The sequence below is a fragment of the Platalea leucorodia genome (genome assembly GCF_965183815.1).
Source record: "Platalea leucorodia genome assembly, chromosome: 15".
NCBI lineage: Eukaryota > Metazoa > Chordata > Aves > Pelecaniformes > Threskiornithidae > Platalea > Platalea leucorodia.
In genome coordinates this window covers 5388881-5414499 of record NC_138837.1, presented here as the reverse complement: position 1 = coordinate 5414499, position 25619 = coordinate 5388881, and the positions used below count along the sequence as shown (strand labels likewise).

General features: G+C 39.9%; 1 protein-coding gene across 9 annotated transcripts in view; it reads right to left on the bottom strand.

Moving 5' to 3' along the window:
- Window positions 1–24923, bottom strand: part of SETX (senataxin) — a 32371-nt gene extending 7448 nt beyond the window's left edge. For 2 of the 9 annotated variants that reach the window (XM_082327746.1, XM_082327754.1), the window contains exons 1-22: window positions 24859–24923; window positions 23956–24143; window positions 23209–23283; window positions 22947–23127; window positions 20341–20551; window positions 20042–20151; window positions 17970–18189; window positions 17544–17663; window positions 16341–16512; window positions 14698–14788; window positions 9223–13812; window positions 8227–8326; window positions 7535–7711; window positions 6603–6832; window positions 5903–6070; window positions 5192–5348; window positions 4227–4328; window positions 3656–3768; window positions 2894–2965; window positions 1877–2026; window positions 1215–1322; window positions 133–320 (exon numbers count right to left, since the gene is read on the bottom strand). In XM_082327746.1, coding sequence (XP_082183872.1) covers window positions 133–320; window positions 1215–1322; window positions 1877–2026; window positions 2894–2965; window positions 3656–3768; window positions 4227–4328; window positions 5192–5348; window positions 5903–6070; window positions 6603–6832; window positions 7535–7711; window positions 8227–8326; window positions 9223–13812; window positions 14698–14788; window positions 16341–16512; window positions 17544–17663; window positions 17970–18189; window positions 20042–20151; window positions 20341–20551; window positions 22947–23127; window positions 23209–23213 — 7265 coding nt within the window. In that variant the 5' untranslated portion in view covers window positions 23214–23283; window positions 23956–24143; window positions 24859–24923. The other 7 variants (XM_082327748.1, XM_082327747.1, XM_082327752.1 and 4 more) reach the window with 7 other exon arrangements.
- Between the last annotated feature and the right edge of the window lie 696 nt (window positions 24924–25619).

Genomic DNA, 25619 nt, shown 5'->3' with positions numbered 1-25619 from the left:
TGCCAGTTTTCTCCCATTAAGCACCTTCCCCTCCCCACAACCTCAAGAATTTTTACTCAAAAGATTATTCTGATATGAAAAGGCTTCTTTGAAATACTATTTGCTCAGAAAGGAGAACAGAGAGCTACTCACTTGTCAGTCTTTAGAGTCCTGCCATAAACATAATTGGATGGGAAGAGGCAGATGTCCGGGTGCATCCGGTACTGCACAGTCAGCTGCACAACTGGCAGGCTTCGTAAAACATTCTTCTTCACTTGCTCCTCCAGGTGTCTGTGCAGGCGTGCCATCAGGGACTGATCGTAGCCATAGTCCTGAGCTTTCTGCCAGAGGGAAAACATGAGATTGACTTCTGGAGAATTAGGTCCCAAATTAATGACAAGAATTTGCTTTTTGGACTTAAAACTATTTGGTATTTTCTTGTAAACTTCTAAATCACTGACAAAATGACAACTACTTGCACTTTAATTTTCTATTTGTGTTAGTCTTATTATTTCAGTAAAGATCACCTGCATAAATCCAAATTTTTGTCAGTGCAGTCTTCAGCAAGACAACTTTCCTTTGTGAGTCACAACATAGTAAAATTTTAAAAACATTAACAGTAATGAAAAGCAAGATCTTCCAGGTGGGATCTCAATAAATAAGCACACAGCCTCCAGACAATTTACCCTTCTAGAGAAGCCAGTCTGGTTTTCCTCCTTTCTTTATCAGATGCTTAAAACAGTCCTCCTTACTGTTGGATACAAGAAAGTGCTCCTATACGTTCACCCTTAGAGCATATCTGCAGGGTGAGGAAGTCCCCATACGAACAGGTAGTCTTCATCCTCCATTCCTTAAGGAACGTGACACTGGCTGAAGCTCACATGATGAAATAACAGAGCCTGCCACAACACAACGTCCATCACAAACCAAGTGCCAACTTGCACTGAAGTTTGTGTTGCTATAGCTATCCTTAATGGTGCATGAAATCAGTTCCAAGCTACACCAGGGAATTCCATAGAGGTTGCACTTGCACATCTACATTAGCTTTATTCACACATCTGAAGGCAGTATTGATACGGTCTCCACATAACAGAGACTAAACTTGGCAGGGCAAAAGTTATTATCTGATACACATCACGATCTGACATGGAAGCGCCTTTTTTCCTTTTACACATTTTTCTGTAGATACTGTTCTTATACTATAAAGCATGCAAAAATACAGTTTGAACACTTACTACTGATTTTACAGTAGGAGGGAGCTGTCTGGGATCTCCAACAAGGACAAGTTTATTACAGCGATGGATCAGTGGAATCAGTGTTTCAACCTCACAGGACTGTCCTGCCTTTTGTACATGGAAACAGGACAAAAAGTAGAAGTTGTAAGCAAAGGAGTGGAGGGAAGTATGTTAAATTTCCTGTGACAGAGTCAGAATAACTCAGCAATGCCTTTTGAGGCTTTTCAAAAAAAAAAAAAAAAGGGGGGGGGGGAGAGAAAGAGAGAGAGAGAGAAAGAAAAGTAATTTTTTCCTCATACAAAACTCCAAACTATTTTTCTTGTATTATTAAATACACAGAGCTCTCTCCAAACAGACACAAATATAATCCAACTATCTGGAAACCTCCGTAGCAAAAGCCACACTTCAGCCATGATTTTCAAGTAAAAGCCGTCTGCCATTAAAGCACCAAATAAGTCAGAAAATGAAGCAATTAAAAGTTATTCTTTCTTCGTATGGCTGTACATGGCAGGCCAGGCTGGTTATCAGTGAAAAGACGGGGATGGGGCAGTCAACCCACAATATATTACCCCAGCAGCCAAACAATCACAAGTAACTTAAGCAGAGAATGAGGCAGACCTTTGGAGGGGGAACGTGCCGTTGTTCTAAATAGCTTTACTGACCTCATCCACAATCACACAGCTGAAAGGATCAAGTCCTTGCCGCCAAAAAGCAGATTCCAGCAGACTTCCTCCACTTGTGCTCAGTGTGCAGCAGATGATGTCGGACTCCAAGATGATATCCGCCTGTACTTTCTGAGAGCGGACCCGAACCTTCAAGTACAACAGGACACCATGTCTCCTCTTCTCTTTTAGTTTTCTTGAACCACCTTAGAGCAATTTCTAACTGCCTGGACAGTTCTAACTGCCAAACAGATCATGCATAATGCATCATCCCAACGATACTATCTCCATTATCACAAATTAAAGTCACAAGTTGACTTAACTGAAGTGTTACTCTCACTTTAAAGTACACCACCTTTGAGGTGGCAAACTGGAAAGAAGTATTCCTTTATCTCTATAGCTATGCAATCCAGACACAGTAACTGTGAGCAAAGTTTAGTTTGCCATCACATTTGTGACTCCAAGCCTCCATGACCATTAAGAGTCAGCATATATTTGTTAAAGATGAACCTTCATTCATCTCATGGTTCATGCTACTCAGCCTTAATTACTGGTTTTGCTATCAGCACCTATCTCCACTTTCAAACCTATCTCCTTCCACACACAAAGAAAATTCTTCCAGCTGTTGCTTTACTTAGAAACATTGATAAGTATCTCAGCCCCAGTAGGACTGTAAGGGGCATGAAAGTGGTGATAAAGATGCATCCTAGAACATGAGGGAATGCACATTTCTATTACCTCCTTTGCTAAATATACATTCTGTTTAAAATTAACTGTAAGAGTGAATATTCCCATCTTTTTCATTTTTTCCCCCCAATATAGAGCCAGAGTACACCTGGATTTCACACCAGGCTGTCCATAACTTACTCACCTTATGATCTTTATCTGTTTACCTACTACTTTATCAATACTCTCAGCCACATCAAAACCAAATATCCACCAGAATTAAAAGATATCCAGTATATAAACAGATTAGCTGAGGTTTATTAAAGAGCTGCCCTAAAGATATATTCCTACCTCCTTTAGTTGAGAAGCAAGCTGTTGTCTCTCCTTTGAAAGTCTGCCAATTTCATCATCTAACATTTGACTCTAGATGGTGGGGGGGGAGAGAAACCACATAAATATCAGGAATAATTAACATACATTTCCCATATACCTTTTTTCTTCCCATATCCTAATTAATCTCCTAAACATTTAGACTTGTTCAGACTGTCTTTTAATAACAAACATCTAAAAAAGCTGATCAGTTTCTTAGAAAATGGTCAACATACTTAGACTTTCCATACACAATACTACACTTTACATTTTTGTGCAATTGGGAAAGCTGTTTACCATCAGAAATCTGTAATTTGAGCACAAATGCCAAATTTTTAGACAAAAAAATGCAAAACTAAGTGCAACACATATCCCAAAATCTCAGATTGCAAGGTATCTTGCTACTCCCAGTTTGTAACAGAGTTTTAAAGTACACAAGTTAAATCATTAAGTTTTATAAATATGGTGACACTGGTCATAGAACCAAATGAAGACTACTGAACACTAGAGCAACAAGTGGCACAATTGACCTGCTGAAAATACCAGTATAAATAGACAAAAAAAATATTCCAGATGTAAAGTTCCTCATTCCCTTTCTAACTAACAAACACTTCCATTACTTGAAAAAGCAGGTGAAGAGACAGTTACTGCTCAGAGATGGCATTTAGAGTTCTTTACCCTTTGGATTCAGTTATGGATACCAAAAAAACACAAACAGGATTAAAAATACTATTGTCTTGCTACCTCCTTCTTCTCACATCTGTGCATGGCACGCTGACGAGACAGCATGTCCAGCTGTTGATCCAGAGCTTGCTTCTTCTTCTGAATATCCTGGTCACAGTCAGCTGGCTTTCGTTCTATAATAAAACAAAGGAAAACATACAGGAGGAATAGAAAAACCTGTTACAATAACACTTGCTTTCAGTCATGCATCTTAAGTTATGAAGAACAAATGGACAAAGTCATTTTTTGTTGCATTTTCCCTTTTTCTATTGAGGTCTTATCTTGTAAAACGATGGCTTTAACATGCATTTGCTATAATTTCTTTATAAAAAAAATCCAAACAAGAAGTCATCTTGCTTATTTCTTCGGCTTTGCTTAGATTTTAGGCCATATATAGAATCACAGAATCGTTAAGGTTGGATATAAGCTGACACTTTCCCACTAAGACTGAGAAAAACAGTGCTTATGAAGCACTGTTGCAGAAAAACCTTTTACCAGATCTTCCTTCTTAAAGGACACATAGTCCCAAGTGTAAAACATCATCAAGCTCTTAAAGAAGACTGAAGAAAAGTCTGATTTGCATGTTACTTACTCATTCTATGTTCAACTTGCTTATCCAGGCTAAATCCCCGAACTTCACTGTTGATTGCTTTTTCAGCACCAAGTCGCACTAATTTGATATCACCACAATTTCCTGTTTACAAAATCAGAGTCAAAATGCTTTTAGATTGCTCCAATCATCTCTGCACTTTGGTATGAGGAAAAAAAAAAATTAAACATCACGGACATCAAACAAGGCTTTTCCTTTTCTGTTTTTCAGGGGATTGCAACAATTTACTTGTACTTATCTAAACAGAGCTACAAAAAAATAAAGTAATTCCAAATGCTTAAAAAAAAAAAAAAAAAAAAACCACGTTGCCTATGTTTTAGTGGTGGCTAACAGTTAAGAATGTTATTTTGAATTAACAGAACCACCTCTTATTCTCAGGCTTCTTTACCTAAAACTTACAGAATTCCTAATTTAGAAAATTACTGAGTACCATTGGTAACGCAGCTGGTAAGTCAATACTGAATTAACATTTGGTTACAATGTGGATTTTTTTTTTTTCCCCCACCACAGACTAGATGCCTTGCTCAGAATTCATCTACTTTGTATTAGTCACAACCTAGGAGGGGAAAAAAAAGTGAGAGGCTCTGACACATCAAAATTTTCACCATTCTGTTTAGAAGCGAAGTCCAATTTTATTCAAAATCAACATAATGGTCTTGCGTTCAAATCTTTAAGGAGTACTTAAAAACTGGTGAACTGAAACACTATGAGGAAAGGGGTCAATGTCTATATAAAAACAAAGTGCAATTTAACTAAAAAAACCATAATTCATCTTTTAGAAAAGCACACTAAAATTAATAACAGTATCAGGATGTAGCAGTCATGTTCCGCAAGAGAAAAAGGCTTCTCAGAGTAGCACGTAATTATTATATGTAATCAGCTGTTCCAGTTTCTCCTTCAGGTTTTGTCTATTTAACATATAAACAGAATTTTAAAATAAACCATACCCAAAGGCTCCTGTCTGTTTTGGCATTTTTCCTTAAATGCAATGATGATCTTTTTCATGAGTTCATCAACAGCAGCATTTGATGGTGCACAAACTAGAAAACGGTTTGGCTTGATCTTGGAATTTGTTTTTTGACTTGCTTTCTGATTCCTAGTGTTCTGTAGATTAATTAACAATAAACCAAAACAGGCTCTTTAGATTGTTTTCATTTGTGATTTAAAAGCCAGACTGTATGCTCATCTTAATCAGCATGCAGAATATGAGGACTATAGCACTTGAATATATCTTAAGGTATGCCTTAGACTGAGTAACAACAAGTCAAATTAGTAATACTATTTGCACAAATTCCCTTCAACAATGATGTACTTGATGAATCTACTGGATGCTAATATGAAAACCATTAAATGGCACAGGCCAAATAACATTCTTTAATACATCAAAATATTAAGGTTTTTTTAATGTAACAAGTGTTTATGCTACAAATTGTGCACGTTCTCTTGATTTTACTTTTTGACTTCCGTAAAATAAGTGTTTTCCAAGATGCCCAAAAGGTATTATTTCCACCCTATACAGTACAGATTTAATTAAGTCAGCTTAATGAATGACACCCCCAGTAATTACCGATACTACACTTCCATTTAGTTTAAGCTATCATTGACTTCCATTGGGAAACCAAACACCAGCACGTGATGATCACACCACTTTCACTTACTTCTCTCAAAACACGAGACAGAAGTCCAACAATAGTTTTTGATTTCCCTGTTCCAGGTGGTCCGTGGATGAGGCAGATCTTGGGAAGCCCTGGATGTTGCTTTAACATGGCATAAGCTGTCTCAATGGCTCTCTTTTGACCTTCATTGTACTCGTTCATATCGAATGCCTGAAGGAACAGAGAGGGGAAAAAATAATTAACTACTTAACATTGATCAAACCTTCCATGTTCATTTTAAATATTTTCAGAATGTCCCCCACCCCTCTAGCTACAACTCAAAAACTTGAAGGGCACGGAAGCTTTCGATTCTGGGTTTGCTCTAGATGCACACCTAATCCTGACTCGAAAGCTGTAACGAAGGTTTCGTTTACTCTACGCACCTTTACTTTGCATTACCTTTTCCAAACCACACCTTGTTTCCTGAACAGACACCTCTCCAGTAAGGAAAAAGAAACTGAAAGCTGCTTGAAGTGCACTACTAGTATTTATGTCAATACAGCAGAAACACCTGAGCAAATTCAGACTCCTCTTCATCCACCCACCCAACTCTGAAAAGCACAGTGCCTCAGTGCTTTTGAAACTTGTCTGTTTGCACTCGGTCATCTCAAAAAAAAGCATGCAAAACTAGTTTTGCAAAACTCATGAGATCCAAACGCCCACGTTGTCATCCCTAACTATCACTTTTAGCTGCAGGACTTACAGCACTTTCTGAAGCTACAGGCAAATCTCTGGGACAGAAGTCATTGTAACTTGGATTTATGATGGGTTTAGCCAGGGGACTCCTGCTCAATAGTAGTAGGCCTTTGAATGTTCGGTGTGTGGTCACCAGGGAGCCAACCACCACACACTTCACTTGCTTATTTATGAAGAATGACAAATTGCCTCGAGTTTGCACAGAAAGATGACAGAGAGTATGCTGCTCCTTTTGTCCTATTAAAAGGGGAGGAGAAAAAAAAAAAAAAAAACCCGCAAGTCGTTAATTCAAAGAATATCCAAATTGTTAACTGAAAGATATTCAAACAGGTCACTCACAGAACTCACCAGAACCAGGTGCTGCCTTCTATTAGGGAGCCAACAACTAATTCTTGCAAAAAACCCAAACACACCCCACACCCCCCTCCCCCCAAAAAACCAACCCCAACCCCAAAACAAACAAACAAAAAAACCCAACAGTGCTCTGTAAAACAACCGAGATCACTGTTTTAATCAGGCAGCATTAATCTTGATACTTGGTAATCCTGGTAATTCACAACTTCAGTTCCAGAAGATAGCGAAAATTTTAGTCAGTGAGACCACTGGCACTTCAGTGAGTTCACAGCACTTCATATCTCACAGCAGAGCACTCAAAAGATGTATGCAGAGCACTTACTCATCAGTAGTTTCTGTTCTTACACAAAGTATTAGTATCTGTATTGAAGGAAGTCCCTAGAAAAATGCAGGGAAAGCAGGTCTGCAGCTTCAGTTCCTGGCTTTTTACAGAGCTTCTAGCATGGAACAGAAATGCTACAGCAGAAAAACAATCCCATTTCCTCTGAGGCAAGTGGCATATTACAACTATCAACAGCCAGCTACGAAGCAGCATTTCACGGTACCAAGAAGAATCCCATTTTTATTTCAACCCCATTTACTTACTAGTTGAACAGCCAGATGCACGAGAAAATCGTGTCACAAGACCAACGTGACTCACTATATGGTTCTCCATCTCACTTTCTTCCCTAAAGTTGTCTTTTTTCTTTTGGACCACCAAAAAGATTAAGTCATCCTCCTTTGGATGAAGCTGCCTTGCCAAATCACCTTCTCGAAAATGAGCTACCCAAAACAGATTTTAAAATTAGAACATTTTAGGAAAATGGTTACAATTACTTTCTGACTAGAGAAGTACTACAATTAACATATTACACATACTCCAGTAATATGCATCTTTTAACTCTTAAAGCTATTAAAAGCCATAGCAAAAGACTATGAAGAGTTTTAACTCTATCCTCCATTCTTAAGACGGAACATAGCCCTGTATAAAAATAGAGCAAGTCCAGGACTATTTTATTTACCAAAAGAAGCTAAAACAAAATCCCAAATGAGCTAGATGGAAAGTATTCCAACAGCAACCAAGTAACTTTTTGTACTGAACACTTAAGGCACAAATTCCCTGCAAAATACTTATTTCTGTCATGTGCTTTCTGTAAAATAGCAAATTCAAGATCCTTTCTGTATTTAAAGCAAATAAAAATTTCTATCTGCAAGTGCTAGCTCATTATAAGGCATTGTCTACTTGAAAATCAGAAGAGGGTTTTATAAAAAAAAAAACCAACAAAAAAACCTCTTACCTGTAAAATCTGCTGTATTCAAGTCAGCACAGAAGTTCTGTAAGTAGAAGCAGTAACTCTTCTCTCTTACTCTCTGATTTTCTATCCACTCTTGTGCCAGCTACATGTTGGAAAGTAAAAGCTAAATAAAAACACTTTGAAGGGTTTAGTGTATCAGAAGAATACCTTATCATGACTCAAAGTGCAAACACACTAAGCAGAAATAAAAGCTAACAGACTGTCAAGTACAAGACAAAAAGTCTTACCCATTTCTTTTTTTTAATATATGCATACACATTTACATATAAACACACACACACAGGGCAAACAAAAGTGCTTCCTCCCCACCCACCCCCCATTTAATGTACTTTCTTACAGAGCTCTTCAAAACAAATGTGGGTTCCCCCAGATTGCATTTTCACCTTAAAATACCACTATTATCCTGGTATTGACTTCATTTTCTATCTTATTTCCATGGGAGAAGTGATGCAATGACTGAATTTGAAAGCATACAGACTTTAATTGAGGGAACACTGCATTTTCTCACTATTAAACTATAAACTATTAAAGTTAAGCTGTTTGGAAAAAAAAAAAACACTTCTCAGATTAACCTATCCTCTCACCTAAGTACTCAACATAAATCAAAACATTACGTTGTTATCCTCTTTTTACAGACGCTGTCATTGAAAGACCTCAGTTTCTTAAGCACAGATTTCTGTTTTAAGCTTTATATGCTATAAAGAAAGAGGAACCACCTCCTTTTCCCCTCCTTTTGCATGCTATTGTGGATGCATGCCCAAAAAAAAGCTTCACTGAGGTAAATAACACTGACAGTCCCCAATCTTAAACATAACTGTCTAGATTATTTCCCCCAAATCATTCCTCTATTCAGATCTGTATCTGAGCATTTTCAGAATATTTTCAGAAGGTAAATAGAGGACATAAAACAGTTTTTAATATCTTGGTAAAATTTACTCAGGTTGATGAAAACAAACCAAGAGGCAGATAGGTACTTACTGTTTCAAAGGCATTTAGCATCATCAAGGGGAAAAATGTATTAAAATAGTCATTGTATCCCTGAAATTGGACAGGAACGGGGGCTACTACAGACTGCAGGAGATTCCTTGGAGGTCCCAACTGGCTGGAGTTTGCAAACATTTCGTAAGTCCACTTCAGGACTTCATTAACAAAAATACTATGATCACGCTGCTGAGCGCCAAGAAAGGAAGAATAATATGCTTCTTGGGCAGGCCTTCTGGAAATATTTGAAGCATTGTTGTTCTGTCCATTTTGTGACTGGAGAATGTTACTAGAAATACGGGGTTGAGGTACATTACTGAAACTTGGAGGCTTGCATGTCTGATTCCCTGCTGGTACAGCCTTTGCATTCGGTGGCCTGACTATCACCGGTTTCGCTGCATTCGCTTTGCTTTTTGAAGCTGGCTGTAGCTTTTTAACATCTTCAAGATCCTTGCTGAAGGCTGCATTCCGTGAAGAACTTGCCGAGCTGAAAATTTTGGTAGTGGAAGGCTTTCTTATTTTAAAAGGTGGCAGGAGAGAAGGTTTGGCAAACAAGTGATCTGCTTCTGAGCCAGTGGCTGAATGCTTACTGCAGTACTCTCCTGGTTTTTCCACTTTTTCCATACAGTCTTTGTACTTACATTGCACAATATTTGAGGATTCATTCTGCTGAAGGCTTTCAGCAGTATCCATTTCCTCTGGGTTTTTACTAGCCGTAGTAGTATCGCGAACACTTTCCTCCTCGGAACATAATTCCATATCCACAGGATCTAACTGAGTTAAAAATAGACCATCATCATCTTCACTGTTTTCATTTGGTTTACACCCATCTTCTTTTGAAGTTGTCTTCTCAGACTCAGGCTGGACAACGCAACCTCTTCCTGAATGTTCACCTTTATCATCTCCAAGTGCAGCAGAAGAGAGACTCGAATCCATAGGTACAGGAGGAACCATCATACTGTTATCCTCTGATCTTCTGTTCGAGTCTGAAGAACCAGGCATTTTAGAGACACAGGTCTCCTCCTCCACAGAGAGGCTTTCAAATTTTCTCTCACTGGCAGAGGGACAAACAGTCTCCTCCCTTTTTTTCTCTCTTTGGTTTTCAACAGGTCCTTCAACAGATGCCAGTTCAAAACTTTTAGGGTTTTGTTTCATAGATTTTGCACCCACTTTGCTAACTTTTTTGTTTCTACTCTCAGAACTTCCTGCAAGATTTTTCACTCTGACACTTTTTTTGGGCCTTGTCTGCCTTAAAAACTGAAGGTCTTGGCAGGCTAGCAATTTTTTATTATGTTTTATAGACAAACTCTGAGGCGCAATTAGTTTAACCTTCTGTCTCTGTGCAGAGTTCTGCCCAACTCTCCCTGCAGCCGCACCATAGCTGCGCAATTGAGCTAGACTGTCTAAAGAGCGCTGGGATAATTCAAACGCTTTGCGGGGTGCCTTCTTCAGACCAAGCTTTTCTACAGTTGATGCTGGCACAGGACACTGCCGAACTTTTCTTGGAGGAACCACAGCAGGCATTGACCTGCCAGGTTGAGAACTTTTTGACGTACTTTGAAGTAGTTTTTTATTTTGTGCTGTTTTAAGAACAGGAGGCTTTTTAGGACTTCTTGGAATAGTTCTTGCTACTTTAGATTTTGCTATATTCTTCCGTGGGCTTGCACTATTTTTCTTAAGAGCCAACTTTGAAGCTAATGAGATGTTAGATGTGGATGCTCCAGGTTCAGTCCATTTTAAGTCCAGGGTGAAGTTTTTAGCAACAGTACCTTTGTCTGCAAAATTCTCCAGTTGATCTTTTGCATTGTCTTTACTAATAGATTCTTGCAATGTTGAATCAGTTACTTCTTTTGTAGTATCAGCTTCTTTCTGATGAGAAATAGTTTCTATTTGCTTTTCTATCAAGTTTACTTCTTCCATGATATCAGCACTTGTGTAATCCTCATCATAACCCCATTCATTTGTGTGATCATTCAGTAAGGCATCTGTATTACTGCTATCAACCGATGCTGAAACATGATCTTGTTTATACTCCTGAGTTGCTTCCATACTATACGCTTGAGTATCTTGCCAAACCGAATAGACATCAACTTCTGTTTCAAATTCAAAGCACTGAGACTCACAGTCTTCCAGTGACAAGGCAGAGCTTGGCATCTTTGACTCTAGTTTGGTACCACTATCAGAAACGCAGCTGGAAGTTGAAGGCTGCTCTTCCAGACACACATTTTCATTCTTTTTTTTTGTTTCCTCCTTGTCAGCCACACCTTGTTCTTCATCAGAGGAGTCTATAATTATGACGACTTTATTGTCAAGACAATCTGCATCACAGGGAGACTTGGTACTTTGGCCATCAGTGGAAGATCTTACAGCACCTTTCACTTTCCTTTTAATATCACATACATTATGATGTACTGAGCTTTCTTGGCTTGAATCAAAGGCAAAATTGACACTTTTGGCATACGCAGCTAAAGACAATTTACTGAGTTCTCTATCAACCTGGGAGTCTGTTAAAGTATTATCTTCAGAAACCATCTTCACAAAATCCGACTCTTTCTTCCCCACCAAATTGTTTTCTCTCTTGAAATATTCTGAAAATTTGAACAACCTGTCACTTGATTCACACTTCATTGACAGTGGCCCGATCTGAGAAGGAGGCTTGACTGTATCCCTCTTGTTTTCAGAGCTAGATGGAACACGACTGTTTGCTGAAGTTTTATCCATACAAAACGTCTTTGAAATTTGACTTTTAGAGTCATATTTAACCAAGTCATTTAAATTAGGCTGTTCCCGGTCTGAAGTTTGCATGTCAGTGTCTGTCTTAAACACAGACTTCAACAATGAACTTGATTTTTCTTCAGTAGATACTTTTTTCAGTAAGGTGTCACTAATCCCTGAAAATAGAATATCATCATCTTCATTTTCCTGCATACCAGGTTCACTTTTCAAGGAGCTAGAGCAATCTAGGGGTGTTTCTTTTGATACTTGTTTAGTGGGGACCAGTCTGGATTGAAAAGCACTGTTGACACTTTTCTCCTGGATACTTTCACAACTCCTAGAAGGTGGAGTATCAACAGAGATTTCATTTTCACACACAGTATTCACTCCCTGATGTTTATGACAATCTTTGCTTGTACACAGATAGCCAGTGCAAAACTTAGGTTGCTCTACCTCTGCTTTTGAAGCACTTGTTGCTAAACTGCAGTTTTTCAAGTCGCATGGCTTCGCTGACTGTGATACTTTTGAGGGCCATTCAGTTTTCTGTACCTTGTTTTTCAAATCTGTGAGTCTATGCACATCTATTTTAAACTTCGAAGAGGAACCGGGAGACACATTGCTTTCCTTTACATCTGAGCTGTAAACACATTCTGGAGAACCAATATGAGTTTGAGCAGCCAGACGCATTGGTGTTATGGGTCCGGCTTCACATTTGTTTTCCAACTCTCCGCCTCTTCTGAAATCTGCAAGCTGGGCATTTGGATTAAAGCACTGCTTATCCGTATCATATTTCCCTGCCACAAGATCATTGTTCCTATTTTCCTGAACTTTCCCACATACTTTTGTTACCAAAGAGTTCTGTGGGCAGACATATTTCTCAGTTGCCAAGTCATTAGCTTCCTTTTTAACATTCATCAAGAAGCCTTCTGTGGATGTCCAAGATCTTGAACTTTTAGATGCATCTCTACATTCCTCTTCCCAGGCGCTCTTTCTTTTAGGGAAAGGGTTCTCTTGACAATCTTCATCTCCGCCTTCCTTTGATATGACAGCAAATGGTGAACAATGGTCATCTCTGCCATGTAGACTCATCTTGCATCCATCACCACGTGCACTCTTCTCTTCCTTTACAGAAATGGGAGGCAAAGTTGTAGAGTTTGCATTGTTTCCTCCAGGCACAGGGCTATTCAATGCTCTGTCCTTTATACTTTTTATAACTTGCCTCAAACACAGTCGTAATTCTTGGGTTTCCTGGATGTTCAGCTGCCAACCTAAAGATAGATTTCCCCGCAGAAGAAGATTGAGTTTGTCTAGGTATTGCTTGCAAAGAGCATGCTGCCCAATTTGATAGCCTTCTCTAAGAAGGCTGCGTATCAACTGCACACAGGCATGCTGCACAGAGTTGGAAGCTTGTGAAGATACTGCCGATGAGCCTCTTGCACAGTGTCCAGATGCTTTTTCAGTGCACCGTGTAAAAGCTACAGCTGGAAGCTTAGCACATCTCACCACCGCTTCCACCCATTCTTGGGAGCTAACCCACAGCAAATGCAGGCACTTTTTATTTCTGTGTAGTTCAACAATGGACACCAAGATCAGGAGAAAAAATTCAGAGATTTTGTCACACTGATGGATTCTTTCATTGATAATATCTTTGATTTCCAAGCAGAGGTAATGAATGACCTCTACTATATATGCTACACCCAAGTCCTTGAGATCCATAAGCGACTGAACAAAAGGGATGAACCACAGAAACGTGCTGTGATGGACACGCATATCTCTCCCAATATCAGACTGAAGCACATTAGCCAGTGTTTGCATATCTTCATACATGTTGGGGCAGTACTCTGGACAAATGGCAGTCTTCCATCCAGTATCCTGAAAAATAAATTCACCACACATCATCCTCATTATACACATCTGCACAGTTCAATCTGCCATTTTTTCTTTCTAGCCATAAAGGTTACTTTCTCTCAAATATATGTTGATTAAATGATAGCATCTCTTATACCCTAATAAGTCATCAAAATCTAAATTTTAAAAATGCAAAAAATAAAGATCAAGCTAACACATGTATAAGGAACTCATTTCCTAAAACACAACCTATGAAATAAGTGTATAGTACTTCCTTTAAAAATCATTCTGAAACCCTCCAAATATGATGTTATGCTGACATAATTTAACCTCAGATAATCAAATACACATTTAAAGACTTTAAAAGACATTTCATAAGCACAACGCACCAACATCAAGAGAACACACTCACAAATGTTTCTGCTGCTTTATAACAAGAAAAAAATGGTGCCATTTTGGAGCACAGTCTAACATTTGAAAGTACATCAATGCACACCTCATTACTCCATACTCAATATATTAGTTTAGAATACTGAGAAACAAAAAGTAAAATAGAAGAACTCAATCAGCAACTTTTCTTTTAAATTGAATTCAGAGTTTTCATTGAGGTACCAATGTTTGTTTCAATCTTGATACGAATTCTTGGACTTCAATACCATCCCTGCCTAAATCACAAATACATTCTTCTTTCCTCTTACAGCCTGAAAGTACCAAGTAAACAAGAAGTGACCAGACTGGCTGCTATTTAAGGCACACAATAGTGACATACATTATTTAATATTTTTTCTTTACAACATTACTAGTAGAAACAGAGTATCTTCCCCTCCATATTTTATAAATTGTTTAAACTGACAGTGTTATTCAGTGATCAGAGTTTGAAGAACAGGAAGATAAATTTTTTTTTAATACCTTCTGAGGCTTTTCTGTGTTATAATTATACACAATTTGACTGCAAGTAACCATGTCATCATCGTAGTCTGACTCCGGTTCAGATTTTGTCCTAAAAAGAAATACAAATCATCAGACTCCACACAACTACCTTAAACTATATGAAAGCCAACTGGCCAAGACACAGATTTCACTTTTCAGAGACTGACCATGTGACTATTAGAACTGGTCAGTGCTAAAACATACCTATGAAAAGATATCATACTTTAAGTTGTAGAGTTTGCTCCATCCTGCTTGTAAGAGGCGGAAGAAACGACTGCCTCAGGAAAAAGAGCTTTCTGCCAAGTCATGGATTTGACTACATAGAACAAACGCCCAGAAGAATTCCATTTCCCTTGAATTTTCTGTGTATAAACATAGCTCATTCGTGCCTACATACTCATAAACTTTGTATGCAACTATCTGAACACAACACTCAAATAGCTTGTTTAACAATCTCCTTTAATATGCCTCCCTCAGCTATCTATAACATTCCATATATATATATATATGTATCTGTAGCGATCTGTAACATTATAGACCGTGCGTGTATAAAAATACTGAACATTTAAGACATTGTCACTCAAAGTTGATTAAAAATATATCACAGGAAGACAGTAAACAACTGGCATGGTTATCCAGGTACTATTTTCCGCGAACGTTTTTAAATTAGACACAGCTTCAGTTTTCAAAAATAGGAAGCGTTCCTCAAGTCCTGACACCTGGATTCTTACAAAAATCCCTAAAAGGGACAGCCTGCCAAAAGACGGCGTTCAAGCTTACGTTAACAAAATTCTGTTCCCATAGAAGCTGTTTCTGGACTTCCTAGCAGTGCACTCACCAACCACTTCTGCACTGAACAAGCACTTTACCTAATTAATTTTCTGTTCATTACTGACAATACTGTCACTCAGAAGCGATTCAAAAACTCCATTTTATCTTAGGATTTAAGTATATGAAAACAAGACCTTTCAAAAGAGTATCTGATGCCTGCTATGTGTTTTAAAGCACTTCCTTTCAGCAGTTCACTATGTTATCCACGCTACTAAAGGCCAGTTCCATGATTCGCACTTTATTACCTTCCCTGAAAGGAATACATTCAGAAAAGGAATAAAACTTTTAAGAACATATAGTACCATTAAGTAAATCTCATCTTGGGAAATATTTAAGACTTAACATAAGCTGAAGTAAAATCAACTCAGTTGTCATCTGGAACTACAATAAAATCTAAAACTATGTCATCCACTGAAAATTCTGGAATTCCCATAATTTTACTAAGTCTCAGACATGGCAACTTTCATTAAACATAAGTGCAAGTTGATTACAGCACTAAATAAGCACTAAACAATTAGCAGCCTTCCTGATGCAGGAAAAAATCCTGAAAAGCGTAACAGACATCATAGCAGTCAAACTGAAGTGACCATATTTTTTTAAAAATAACCTCACAACTTTAGGGGACCTACTTCATCTTTTCATTGCCTGAAGTTGGCAACATCTGATTTTTTAACTTGACATCTCCCTCCCCCAACACAAATTAAGGCACCACTGATAAGAAAACCAAGACCAAGCTACTACGCTACCTGGTATTAAAATCATAAAACTGTTCTAGTCTTAATAAAACTGACCTCTTAAAGCTATTGCGTATATTTTTTATTTCTTTGTTGTAGCTCACACTGTTGATAATGGTTTGAAAGGCTTGGACAGGATCAATAAGCTGACCCCATACTTTAGATCCGAGCTGATCCAAAATAACCATGAAACAATGCAGCGCTGGCCAGAAGGGGTCAGTAGAATCATCTGAAACATAACAGTAATATAGGGGAGAGTTGAAATGCAAGAGTCCTGTACATTCTTAGACTAAGCTGAAGGTGAAAGTAGTTGGTTTTCATTGATTTTTTTTCTTAAATACTAATATAAAGATAGGTATTCTAGTAAGTTGGAACTAAACTTTTTAACTGGGAAAAAGAAAAAGGATGAAAAAAGCCAACCTCACTTATCTGTACAGACAGACACTGCTCCTTACACAGTCTTAAATCAACAGGAACCTGGATAACTAATACTAACATTTCCCAACTCTATGAAACTGATTCTACCATGATGATTCTTACAGTGCTGTTTTAGGAAGTGGGTACAACTTACCTATAACAATTTATACTTCAAATTTAAGCTAGAAGCAATTGGTTTTCTTTCAAGTGTGTTCTTCCTTCTTCATATAAGGTAATACCGTATCCTCAATAAACATACTAAGCTTATAAAGACCTAGTTATTTAAGAAGCAGCCCCAGTCTTGACCTCATGTGCCATTCCCGGGCTATGCCATGGCATGTGGCCTACAAGAATGGCCCAAGAGCTACTAGTCTAAATTCTAAAGTCTAAATTCCCAGCTGCAAAAGGGGTTCCCTCAAACAGACGGACGGAAGAGTCAAAATTTAAGTTGCGGCGATTCAGAAGGTGGTGTTTCTTTATTTTAGGAGTCCATATTCAAACTTCACGCCACAGTGAAATGCACACTCCCATGTGACTTGTATATTGAATTAAAACAATACAGTAGAAATTATAATTCGTCCTCTCAAAACCTCTAAGCCAGCCTTACGCAAAGCACTGCCATCCCTTCTCCACTTAAGACTTTGTTTGAATGTCATTTTTCAGTATTTGTTAGTATTGCCCAAATACTGTGCAATATCAGCCATCTTTCAGAAGATAAATAAGCCTCAGTTAAAATCACCTCAGCATTACACTACTAAGAATTTACTCAATTAAACAGGGAAGTTTGATGAAGATGAAAAACAGGCTATGAACTGTCTTAATCTCAGTATCAACATTAGTTACCAGCTGCTTCTTTTTCCATGGTGTGAAGTATAGACTGCATGAAATCGTTTTGTTTGTCTGGGCCCAGCAGCAAGGAGTCCATAGCTTGTTCTTCCAGCACTGTTAGCAACATACAAATCCCTACAAACAAACAAACAAGAAGCAACCTGTCCGTCTATTTGCAAAAATTTGTTCTAATTTTCACCAAATCAAGGATAATTTTCCAAATGCCATTATCAGTGTAACACTTGACCAAAGAGATCATCAGCAACATGAAACGAATTAAACACTACCTCACTACTGCAGCTGTGCAACATTCAATTTCCCCATCTGACATGCCCCAAAATAAACAGCACCTACAAAATAGTAAAGCTCTGACTTGAAAGAAGCACCTACAAGATGAGAGAGGCTACACATACAAATTCACCTCTGAGCATAAATACTCACCTAGCCAATAGTTCTTGTAGTTGGCAGTATCATATAAATGAGATGGCAGAAGGATGAGTTTACCGTTTTCAATCATTGAAGAGCTGTAAATATCTGGATTGTCAAAAAGCCCCAACTCAATAACTTTGAACAAGCAAGTCAGCACTTCCTGTAAGTCATAGTAATCATCCCTGTCAACCTTCCCTAAATTCCTTGCTGTTAGGATGGCCCATCGACGAATCTAAGGATTAAAACAAAAAAATTATCTATCAATAAAAAGAACAAATACAATCAATGCTGTATGATTAGGAAATGGGACAAAAGTATATTTTTACGGAAGTAAGGTCTCAACTGCAAGTAAGAGTTAGTCTTTTTCCAAAATAATCTTAGAAACAGACTTACTATACCTACCAGAAGATGTTGGTAACAAGTTAAAATTCAGGGTAATATATACAAATAAAACTCCTTGGGATTCATGTGATAACATTTTCTAGTTAGATAACTGTATACTGTAACAACAGATGTTAAGTTGTGCTGTCAGCACAGGACGCTTGTCATTTCTTGCCTTGGTGGAATCATTCTCGACCTACTGAGAAAGCTTCAGAGTTTCAGCAAGCGCAAAGTACAATACTATTAAATCTTTTACTGTTTCTTAGGACAACTTGAAATTTCATACTCTACGTTGGTGTTTAAGTCAGTCAGTCTTGGAAACAGTACAGCCGCACCCTGCCCGCCAGCCACAGCAAATGTAACCTGACTCTCCAAAACTGCATCAAATGAGGTGGAAAAATGAAGGTACAAACTCACACTCTCCGATATAAACAAATAACCCACTTGAGTTACAATTCAATAGTCCTTTCAGAGTTACACATCCAAATTCACTTTACACAGCTAAACACGCCACACAGGGACTTTTCTAAGATCGTGCAAAGAAAGCACTCAATCTCCCTTCAGTATTAACACGGTGCATGAAACCAGGGTTCACTGTTCCACCAGGCCCTCCCAATTGTAGCAGGGTGGATGTTCCTAGGTTCTCTGTATTATCACGATTTTTCAGTACTCTTCCCTATTATTGATACCAGTTTCACTTCTAGGCTGTGTACATGTAGTCGGAAGGAACAGCCTTCTTGCAGGATAACACATCACCTTCAAAACAACGTGGAAAAGCAGGCACTCAGGCACGTATGTACTGCTTTGAGAACCTCACGTCTGTTTTGTAATCTCTCAAATCCTTTTAACCAGCAAAAAAACAGAAATGTTGGTAACAACTGCAATGGCAAAGCCTCTCAACCCCTTCAACCTAGACACTTCCAGTATTCCAAAATTTCTCATTTTGTTACTTTAAGAGATTGGATTCAAAAAGAGAGCAGTCTCTGCTATGTACACTAGCATGAATGACACTAAGATCAGTTGACATTTGTAAGTATCACACAGAATAGAGCTCTCCTGTTCACACTTCCAAATGAACTTTTGATCTCTGACTGTTCAATACTAAAATATCCTGTACGGATTCAGAAACAGGCAAAAAAAAAAAATCACAAGATACACAAATCCATTAAAACACAGTATTGCCTCCTTGTAATGACAAAATTCAGTGACAATTAAAGGGCATTTCAGAGGCAGTACACTGCTGAGCATCTCTTCTTGCAAGTAACTACACTATTCTCACTTTTTCAGTTTTTAAGGTTGTGAACATTACTAATATGTGAAAGCTTCTAGGGATGGAGAAAGAACAGGAAAGGAGAAGAGGATTAATACACTAAGTTACAAACCCTGGCCCACTTGAGAAGAACTCCATTTGGGAGTATAGGGCATAAATTTACAATTCGGTTGACACCTGTAACTTCTGCTGACTAAATGCACACAGTAAAGTGATTCTAGAAGATATCGCAAGAGTCTTCCCTCCTTCAGCACGAGTAACTATATTCCTACTGAAATCTCATTTATATATATACACTGCTAGAGAAAAATACAGAAAATTAAACACTTAAAATTCTGAACGCTACTATTTTCATATTCTTATCATTAAAAATAAGAATCTGTTCTGATGCTATTTAAAACTAAGTTTTACTGGAACAGAAAAGGTAACTTACCACTTCATTCGGGTGTACCAAAAAGAGATAAATTCCTGGATATTTCTCAAAGACCTGAAAGGAGTTGTGACTTTGTTCCATTCTACAGAGCACTTCTACACACAGCTCACCTAAAAGGACAAACATAGTTATAGTAAGGCCTAATTTACATGCTCACAAAACAAGAAAACAAAACCTATTTAGTGTCAAAATAAATAAAATAGACACACACACTTCGGTTTAACTACTATTTGTTATTTGCAGCTCCTTCAGTAGAAACGATACCATTCCCTTCCAACTGTATATGATAAGATACATACTGACTTTCTCGTGCAGCAGCAGATATGGGTATTTCAGTATTTCTAGAAGGGGCACTCGCAGGTTGTTCTCAAAATCCGGGCCCACAAAACCAGACAGCTGTGTCTCTCCATTTTCATCCACTATAAACAACTCATCATCTTCTCCAACCTCTTCTCGCATGGATTTCTCAATGCGGGCCACAAGACGGGAGGTTTCCAACTGCCACAAGACCTATTCAGTGGGGAAAAACAACTCATCAAAGTGCATTTGTGAAGAAACTGATTAAGGACATTTATTATCACATGCAAAAACCTTAACTAGACTTTCAAAACTTACAATTTCACTTTGGAAAGTTTCTTTCCAAGCGTGGTGTGAAACAATAAAGCTTTGACATGGCGTTCAGATTGTGCAAATCACAAAACTCTCACTTCAGAGTTAAGATTATAATTTTTAAAAGAGTGGCATTCTGTGGTGGTGCATTCCCCCCCCCGCCCCCCCCGACTGCTTTATGATCTCTGCACGTCAAGGCTTGACCTTTGTGCAATGAGTTTGGCAGTTACGCGTCCCTTGACCGTACCAGGAACTCCTGCATGGCTAAGGTGGGAGCAGCACTGACCGCACCAGGAAGTCCAGTTGCCTGGCCAAGGTGGGGAACGACAGCGGGAATAACCAGTCATCCCCTGACAGCCTTGGAAAATACCGTTGTGGATTGTAACTCGGTACGAGAAGATCAGTACCAGCATTGCTGGAATTTTTGAGAACTCCAGTAATTACCCACCTGGACTGCGGCCAGTATAGAAATTTACTGATGCTTAAAGTCAATCATCTCACAACCCCATGAACAGTGGTACCAAGCGAGATTCTTTGAGCTCTCCTGGACCGCAGAGGGCTGCGCCCAGTATCTCCCTCTGAGCGGGACGCTTCTCAGACTTTGCAAACTCTTAAGTTTGCAAAGTTCAGAGGCCTGGCAACAGGACCTGGACTGAAATCCGGGCCCCCCCCACACTCCTTGAGGCTCGACCTTTGCCCATTGAGACAATCATTTGAAGTGAGTAATGGACTTAGCTCGAGGGGAGTTTTTAACAGGTACCTTAATATGCATTGTGTGTGAATCGATTCAAATATTGTAGTAAATCCTATTTCATCACTTTGTAAATGCTAAATTAACCAATGATTAATTGCTGTTAAATTCCTGTGATTCTCACTTTAACTGTGAATAAACCTTAAACTGCTGCTAGACGTATCGACTACGGCGAAGCCTGGATCCAGCCGCACCCAGGCTCTTCTCTGAGGAGGAGTTTAGAAAGCAAGGGGGTCCATTCTGAACCTCCTGACGCAGCGGGAGGGCCTCCTTTACCCCCCTGTATTTTCAATCTCTGTATAAATCATTCTAAATCGCTTCTACCTCGGGTTTTTTTTTTTCCTTTATATATATTCCATTCATTTAATAAGTAATAGAGTGAACCTTGCCATTGAACTTTGTTAAATCATACTTTTATAAATTTCTATTAAAATCACTTCTTGCAAGTATCTTTGATGGTAACTCTTTCAGTGACCTAACCACTCATCCATGACACATTCAAACCAGAAGCATTTTTATAATTCTGTTAAATATTCATAAACAGTCTCAATAATTATTTCAGGCCATACGTTAGCTGCAAAACTTTGTTCCGCTGGCCAATATAAAGAAGTGCACAATACAGAAAATGATCATATTTAGGAAGACAGGAAAAGCAATTTTTAAATCTTGCCTTCTCACATATTTTGCAATGTATCAGTGAAGTGAATGTAAACAATGCAAACAGTCTGATTGACTTGCTGAATATTTGTAGGGGATTCAGCTCACATAACATTACTCAAGGAACTTTCAGCAGTCCAGTCACTCCTCTTATTTCCAATCTATACTCAGATAGGATTGCCCCCCAGAGAAATCTAGCTGACTAATTTAAAGAGCAACCTTTTAGACATTTGTATTATGATCAGTTAGCTACAAATACTCATTTTACATACATACACACATAAGGGAAAACAAGCTTTCCAACACACAAAATTGGATACTAATGAGGGAGAATTATAAAAGGCTTATAATAAAGAGTTTTTAAACTTTTTAGATTGTTTTTAATCGCCCAATCTCACAGGCTTGCAAGATCAGATCTCCGAAATTCAAGCATAGCAGAAAACTATGAATGAGAATTGAAGGCAAACAAAAAGAGGAACAAACCCAAAGCTGAAGAGAACCAAAGGAAGAAAATACATTAAAGAAACAGAGCTCTCAGTTTCTTTGGCAGGTGTTCTTTCTTTTCAAATGTCAAACCATCACAGCATGAATAAAGTTCAAGCTATAACGTCTAGTCAGCAACTTCCCACTACTGTTTTAGTTCTCACTGATTTGAATATATGCAAAACAAGAGGGTCCTCTTGTTTTACAATCAGCTCTTTGCAACTCAATATAAAAAGAGCAAGACAGTTAAAAAGCCACATACCCTATTCCAAAAAAACAATAAAACACAACCCCTGCACAAAACTCCCCCCTACACGGAGGCTGGACCCAGAAGTCTTCTGAAGTTTTCGTTCAGTTCCGAGTCCTCCCGCTCAGGAATAGACAGGAGCCAAATCTCTTAATTACCTCATGCAGCCTTGGCAATTTTTCCCTTGCTTTGTGGTATTCAACCACACACTCCAGGCAGTAACAGAGATCATCGTTGGATCCTTCAAGATCTTCCGGGGACAACCGTTTAGAAGCATAGCTCTTCAGGAACTCAGTGGTGTCAGAACCACTAGGCGTACACCATCGACATGTGCTCATTCTTTGGATGGAGAGAAGAAGGAATTAACAGAAGTCCAAAGACCGTAAGTAGCAAAATATTTCCTTTCAGCCACAATAGTACCTCATTTTCAAGTGTGATGAATTTCAGGATTTATGTAACTCATTAGCAGCGTACATGCATGTGTTCTTGGATGTTCTTATATCATATAGGCACATGCAATTAAACAAAGAAATACAGATTAAAGCATTAAATGAACATTACAGAAGAATGCCTGCTGAATGGCAAACATTAAAAGTAAAGCACTGAAAAGAAGACAAACTACATAGTCTGCAAACTACGAAACAACAGGTGAAAAATCACTGTACATACAAAAAAAAAAAACCTGTCCACACTTAATGCACACTTTCCAGAACTACAATGCTAAAGTTCAATATGTTGTTTTACTGGTATCTGTGGTATCTAGGTCTAATGAGTACAAAATTTAATTAGCTTTTTTTTCTTTATCTCCTGCTAAAATTTATAGGTCAACAAATCCCTATTGTCAAAAGCAAAAGGTATTTATGCAGAACTTTCCTGTCCTCATTATTATTATAGTTAGAAAGCATCATAAAATTCTCACCACAGATTGCTTCCTCTAAAAACAGAAGTTCTTCACTAAGCAGCAATACAGTCATCTCAGATCCTACTAGTCTGAAAAACTCAACAGAATACTGGAAAAGCACGAACACTTGAACTACCCATATAAAAGGAATGACGGTAAATGCTTGTTATTTAGCATAACAAGGAATACAAAAGGGAAATCTAGATAAAGTAAAACCATACATTTCCTCGTACCTATGTACCGGGAAAACAAATTGTGGTATTTACCTTTAGAAAAGGAAGCTACTTGCTGTGCAGGTGTGCCGGGTCACATGGTGGAAACGCGAACAGCGCTGGCCTGCAGCCAGGGAGGGGGCTGGCACCCGCGGCCATACGCCGCCTCCAGAGAGCACAGCAAAGCGGCGTCTTCAGCAGCCCATCCCCCGGTGACCCAGCGTCGATGGTGTTCCAAAGATCTAGAGCAGAACAGCAACCATCAGAAATCGGTGCAGTTCACACGTTACAGACTAAGAATTGCTTTGGCGTTTAGATTAACACACTTTTCACTAAGCACACATTGACTGAAGCGGTAAGTAGGATCTGCAACTGAACCCCTTCTGTCGTTCATAAGCGGGCAATACAATATCTAACTCTCCTTTTTCAAAAAAAGGCGTAAACACTTACCTACGCACAGCAAGCAAGGAAATGGCTTAGGCGAACGCACACGGCCGCATAAAGCCCAGCCGCGAACAGAACGCCTTCCCTGTAATGCTCCGCTACCGACAGGCTTTAACGGCTGCTCACTGATGGGCAGCGACGCCTGCTCCCAGAAACGCCCACGCCGAGGCAGAGAGCGAAAGCAGTTTCTGTTTCCCGGTTTCTCTTTTCCCTCCGGGCCGTCCCGGCCGCCCGCGGACCCCCCCGCACCCTCCAACAGCTCCTCCGCGAGGGCCCCGGGCGCGGCCGCTGGGAACGCCGCCTCCTCCGCGGCCCTATCCGCTCCCGCCGCCCAGGGAGACACCCCCCCTTCCCGCCAAGCAGCCCCGGCGCGACCCGGGCAGCGCCAGCCCTGAGGCGGCGTGAGGGAGCGGGACCGAGACAAAGAGAAACCCGAGAGGAAGCCGGCCTCCCCCGCGGCGACGGCAAAAAGCGGTGGCGGGAGGGAGCGTCGCCCCGTCCGGTTCCTCTCACCTCACCCCGCCGCCGCCCCGGGCCCCGCCTCAGGCCGCGGCGTCCCCCGCGCTTCCGGTCCGCCGGCGGAAGTGGGCTCCAGCCTTCCCCCTGCGGGCGGGGCCGCCCTCCTCGCGCGCCAAACCCCGCCCCTTCGGGGAGAGCGGCGGCGCCTTAAAGGGCCAGGAACGAGGGGGGAGCGGGGCGACGGCGGCGGGGAAACTGAGGCACGCAGGGATGGGGGGGGAGTTGCGCAGTATCATAAGCGGTGTCAGAGCCCCAAGGAGCACAGCTGAAGGCACTGCCCGAAGGAGAGAATTACTTAAGTGCCGAAATAATAAATTCCCACCCCAAATCCACGATTGGTTGCCCAGCAGCCCAAAGCGGTAGCACCTGGGGGGAAGCGTCCCCACAGCCTCTGATGCAGTGGAAACGGCTCCCACAGAGCTCGGCAGCCCCCGCGTCTCGTCCCGCACCCCCCGAGGCGGGAGAAGGGTTGGTCACCCCGGGTCTCGGAGACGAGGCCGCTTCGCTGGAGGCTTCTGTCCCTGTCCCGTTGCCCACTGACCCTCCAAGGGCCCAGGCTGGGGGGCTCTGAGGAACCAAACGGAGAGTAGTTGCCTTTCTTCAGCTCCTTGTTCAAGACTTTATGGGAGAGGGGGGGTGAAAAAGGCAAGGCCCTGTTTGATCTTCAGCTGCTGCCACCGTAACGCTCCTCAACTTTGAAGTGCTGCTCTGCTGCAAACACGACTCTTGTAACCCAGCCGCCTCCACCTTTGATA